At 42.7% G+C, this 5,344-nt stretch overlaps 1 protein-coding gene across 1 annotated transcript; it reads right to left on the reverse strand.

Moving 5' to 3' along the window:
- Positions 1–766: 766 nt before the first annotated feature.
- LOC147435497 (pentatricopeptide repeat-containing protein At4g39530-like) lies at positions 767–4,926 on the reverse strand. The gene is made up of 2 exons (XM_086488559.1): positions 4,830–4,926; positions 767–4,655 (listed from the first exon to the last, which is right to left on the reverse strand). The coding sequence occupies exon 2, from the start codon at positions 4,583–4,585 to the stop codon at positions 2,093–2,095; it is 2,493 nt and encodes an 830-aa protein (XP_086344685.1). The 5' UTR covers positions 4,586–4,655; positions 4,830–4,926; the 3' UTR covers positions 767–2,092.
- Between the last annotated feature and the right edge of the window lie 418 nt (positions 4,927–5,344).

Here is a 5,344-nt window from a genome sequence, read left to right on the forward strand (position 1 = left end):
GCCATAACCCAAGTACAACAGTGAGAAGGAACCATAGGAAGAACCGTTCAAGCCAACTCCCTTCATTTACATGTATGCCATAGCATCAAGGCCATTTTAAGGGGTTGCCATAATCAAATACTAAAATTCAAGTAAACATGAGAAATAAAGTAAAGCACCTATCATGAGAAAGTAACCTCAACACTCTCCATTTGTATAAGCGAGGAACAACCCACAACTGCTAGAAACCAACAAGAAGGCACTCAAAAGTATTCTTCCTTTTCCCTCTTACTCCATCTAGCATGAAAGATAACCATAGCAAGACAAACAAAGACTAAGTGAGGGATAAAGAAATCCCTCACCTTAAATAGAATCTGGGAGCCATGTCAGGTGCAAGCAGTCACCACTCACCCATGACAAGAAGCAAGGTGTATGAAATCTAATTTGACAAGGGACCATCACCGTCGGTACAAGCGACTGGCCATCCATCGCCCGTCACTAAACGCATATACTTGTGCCTCCCTTCGATTGGAGATGGTGGGAAGACAGCCCCTTAAAATTAGGAAGTTAGAAGGCCCAAGTGTAGAGATGGCTAGGTGGAATACTCACCATTATACTTATGAGAGAGAGAGCTCCCACCCAAAGTGATCCCTCTATTCAAACTCTTTGTGCAAGCATTGAGCAGTGCAAACCTTTTGTTCAATCATAGTGAACCTATAAGTTTAGATAGAATTGCTAGTAAGGCACAAAGAAGGGAAGAGAGAAATACAAATAGATAGATAGATAGTGACTAGATAAAATAGATAGCCCTTAATCAAGGACTCAAACCAATAATTGTCAAGCTCCACACATTTCTTTCACAAATCCCTATGGCACACTTAAGCTTTCTCCTTTTGGATCATGAGTTTCACTTTAGCTCAAGGAAGGCCCTCTGTTGTTAGGCTGATGAGAGTGAACACAACTAAACATTGCTCTTATGTTTTTCTTTATCCTTCTTTGCTATTCACACCGTACCATAAATACAACGTGATTTTTCTAAGCAAAAGGTCAACCATGCTCTTACCTCCTGCCTTCAATGGCAATGCTTTACCTTTATGAACTTGAAGATATTCCAAGGAATTCAACATACTTTAATCATTCTTTGAAATCAAGGTTAATTGCTACCCTCAAGACACTTCCGACCATAGCTCTCAATGCCTTCAATTTTTCATTTAGCAAAAACATGACCTCAAACGTGGACAACCTACCCTTGATACTTGCACAAAAGAAGCATACATGAAAGGCAAACTACCATTTTTCTGATATAGAAGCACCACAATCTATCCAATAAGCACCTCTCCTACAAACTCCACTTCACCCTGCTTTCACAATCTTGTAACACAATTTTCATTCAACATGAAGAGTTGCATTTCAACCAAAAGCTTATCATTCCCCCATCAGAAGAAAGAAAATCTAGCAACAATAATCTCAAGTACAAGCATACTTTTTGGGAATAAAGTTTTATTGTGCACAAATTCCCAAAACTGTCATGCCTTGGGCCTGCGTATTCCAGCACATCAAGCAATCTCAATCGTCCATTGCATTAGCATTCTAACAGTGAACAGGAAAAATGCATGACGGATGGGAATCTCCCTCACCCCCACTGTTCCGGGACAAGGAACAGGCTCGGCCTCCGCCTCGGCTATTCCAGCCCGGAACAGTGGGGGTGAGGGAGATTCCCCACCTCTTCATTACTTCTGTTACCAAGAAATGTTTCCCACTTTTTACTCTCCCATCAAAACAACATGAAAAAAAGCCAGTAAAATTTTGAGGTCTTAACCTTAAGAACATGCAATCCTTTTATAAGTGAAGTCCATCCTCACCTTCCTGGACTTTGTTTACTAACAGTCACGATAAGAACACTGCCCCACTGTGAAGGCAGCTTGCATCTTTGACCATTACTTTATGCTTCTGTCTTTGATATATGTTAGGTAGCAGCTTGGCAATCTCCACATACCCGCATGTTGTTCGCGACACACATTTTTTTCTCTCGTGTTTTGATGATTGCACAAAGTGAAAAGATTCAATGCAAATTTGGAAAATATCTTTTTTGGCATAACTCAAGATCTTGTAACTAAGCATAGATTGGTCTGCTTTGTAGATGCTTGGTATTCCCAACAACAGACATATGAACATTTCGAGGCCCATCAACCCCGTAGCAATGTCCTGGCTGCTTCCAAGCGGTACCTTTCATTCTCATGCATTCAATGTTTTCTGCCTCCTCCTGCATGCCAGCAGCTGCATAAATATTACTCATTAAGACATATGCTCCTCCATTACATCCATCTAGTTGTACTGCATGCTCAAAGGCGAACCTTCCAAGCTTCACATTTCCCCACTTTTGGCAAGCATGTAGAAGAGCAGACCAAACCGGAGGATGATCAGACGATGGCATCATTGCAATGACTCTCATAGCTTTGTCAAAAAGCCTCATACACCCAAAAAGATCGACCATGCAAGTGTAATGTTCATTGTCTGGTGCAATGCCATGTTCTTCCCTCATGTTATCAAAATACATTTGGCCCTGATCCACTAGACCTAAGCGACTACAAGCATTGAGCACATTAAGGAAAGTGATTGAATTTGGGGAGATGCCCTCCTGCTGCATCCATTGAAAAGAGCGTAGAGCTTCCTTGGCCATTCCTTGTTGGGCATATCCTCCTATAAGTGCAGTCCAAGAGACTACATTTGGAGAGAAACCCTCGCTCCGCATTCGCTGAAAACAAGTAAGTGCATCTTGGCCCTGCCCCTGTTGAGCATATCCTGCAATCAATGCATTCCAAGAGACCGCATTCCGGACAAGAAGCTCATCAAAAACCTTTTGTGCCTTCAAAAGTACACCACATTTTGCATACATGTCTACCAATGCATTGCCAAGCACAATGTTTTTTTCCAAGAGCTGCTGACCAACAATCTCATCATGAATGTGTTTGCCCATGTCAACATCTTGCATAATACCACATGCCTTCAAAACACAAGCATATGTGATAACAGTTGGAGAGAGGCCCTCGCTTTGCATCTGACTAAAACAACCTAGAGCTTCTTTGCCCTTTCCTTGTTGGGCATATCCTGCAATCAATGCATTCCAAGAGACCACATCCCGGACAACAAGCTCATCCAGAACTTTTTGTGCTTTTAATAGTACACCACATTTGGCATACATATCAACCAAAGCATTGCCAAGCACGACGTCTTTGTTCAAGAGCCCTTGAGTAGCAATCTCATAATGAATTTGTGTGCCCATGTCAACGTCTCGCACAATGCTACATGCCTTCAAGATGCAAGCATAGGTGATTGCATTTGGAGAGAGGCCATCTCTTTGCATCCGATAAAAGCAATCTAAAGCTTCTTTGCCCTGCCCATGTTGAACATAACCTGCAATGAGTGCAGTCCAAGAGATGACATCACGGACACGAAGCTCGTCAACAACTTGTTGGGCTCTTATGAGTGCACCACACTTGGCAAACATACTAACCAACATGTTCCCTAAGTATGTGTCCTTCTCAAGGAACCCACTATCACGAACATCAGCATGTATCCTACAGTCCAGAGCTTCCTTGGCCAGCCCTCGCTGCGCATATCCTCCTATAAGTGCAGTCCAAGAGACCACATCTGGAGAAAAACCCTCGCTCCGCATTCGCTGAAAACAGCCAAGTGCTTCTTGGCCTTGCCCATGTTGGGCATATCCTGCAATCAATGCATTCCAAGACACCGCATTCCGTGCCGGAAGCTCATCAAAAAAATTTCGTGCTTTCAAAAGTTCACCACATTTGGCATACATGTCGACCAAAGCATTACCAAGCACAACATTTTTTTCCAAGAGTCCTTGACTAACAATCCTCTCATGAATATGTTTGCCCAAGTTAATGTCTTGTACAACGCCACATGCCTTCAAAATGCAAGCATAGGTGATTGCAGTTGGCGAGAGGCCATCTCTTTGCATCCGATAAAAAAAACCTATAGCTTCTTTGCCTTGCCCCTGTTGGGCATACCCTGCAATCAATGCATTCCATGAGACAGCATTTCGTACAGGAAGCTCATCGAAAACTTTTTGTGCTTTTAAAAGTGTACCACATTTGGCATACATGTCGACCAAAGCATTGCCAAGCACAACGTCTTTTTGCAAGAGCCCTAGACTAACAATCTCATCATGAATTCGTTTGCCCATGTCAGCGTCTCGCACAATGCCACATGCCTTCGAGATGCAAGCATAAGTGATTGCGTTTGGAGAGAGACCCTCACTTTGCATCCGATGAAAACAACATAGAGCTTCTTTGCCCTGACCGTGTTGGACATAGCCTGAAATAAGTGCAGTCCAAGAGACGACATCCTTGATAGGAAGCTCATCCACAACTTCTTGTGCTTTGGCAAGCGCGCCACACTTGGCATACATACTGACAAGTATGTTCCCTAAGTATGTATCCTTCTCAAGTAACCCGCTATCTCGAATATCACTATGTATCCTACTGCCTTGATACAAATCCTTCTTCTTAGCACAGGCTTGTAGTGAGTTCACGAAAGAAAGTCTCTTTACATTGGTGTCCTTTATCAATCTCCTCCTCTCCATGTTTGACTGGTCTAGCTGACATTGCTTCTTTGGTGATGTTGGTAATGTTGTCAGAGGACTTGGAGCTGCTCTGTGAACACGAAACCGGAATGCTTGAGAAATAAAACCGTGTGTTTGTGTGTGTGTGTGTGTGTGTGTGTGTGTGTGTGTGTGTGTGTGTGTGTGTGTGAGAGAGAGAGAGAGAGAGAGAGAGAGAGAGAGAGAGCAGAACAGAAAATCCAAACAGAACTAGTAGTTCTGTTACCTTCAGAATACGTCGTCCCGCGACCATAGCACTCCTGTGCTGTTGCCAATGCGGAGTCTTCTCCCATTCCTTATTGAAGGTGTTAAATAAAAATGTTTTTGCCCTTCTATTTTAACACTATCTTTCTCAAATTTTAGACGGTTCTTTTTTTTAAAAAAAATTACAAAACTCACAATTGTGAGTGAATTATATTTATCAACCCAAATAATTACAAGGTCTTGACATGCTCATGTTGAGTCATGACGTCATCCAAGGACCATAATTACATCGGCTATAAGGGCAGCCATCAACGGGCACTATAGAATTTTCACGATGGGCATATACTTTTGCATATACTTTTCTCGAGCACTGATCTTTAGGATGGGTTCAGACACACACCGACTCTCCCCTCGTTCACAACGAGGCAAGTGCATTTGGGATTGTTTTACTCCCGCAAAGTTTCCGCAAGAGCCGCTTGGACTCTTCATCTGAATGTTGATGATGCAAGTTCAATTTGCACGTTGTGGTGACGCAAT

Source organism: Adiantum capillus-veneris, chromosome 18 (genome assembly GCF_014529385.1).
Source record: "Adiantum capillus-veneris isolate H3 chromosome 18, ASM1452938v2, whole genome shotgun sequence".
NCBI lineage: Eukaryota > Viridiplantae > Streptophyta > Polypodiopsida > Polypodiales > Pteridaceae > Adiantum > Adiantum capillus-veneris.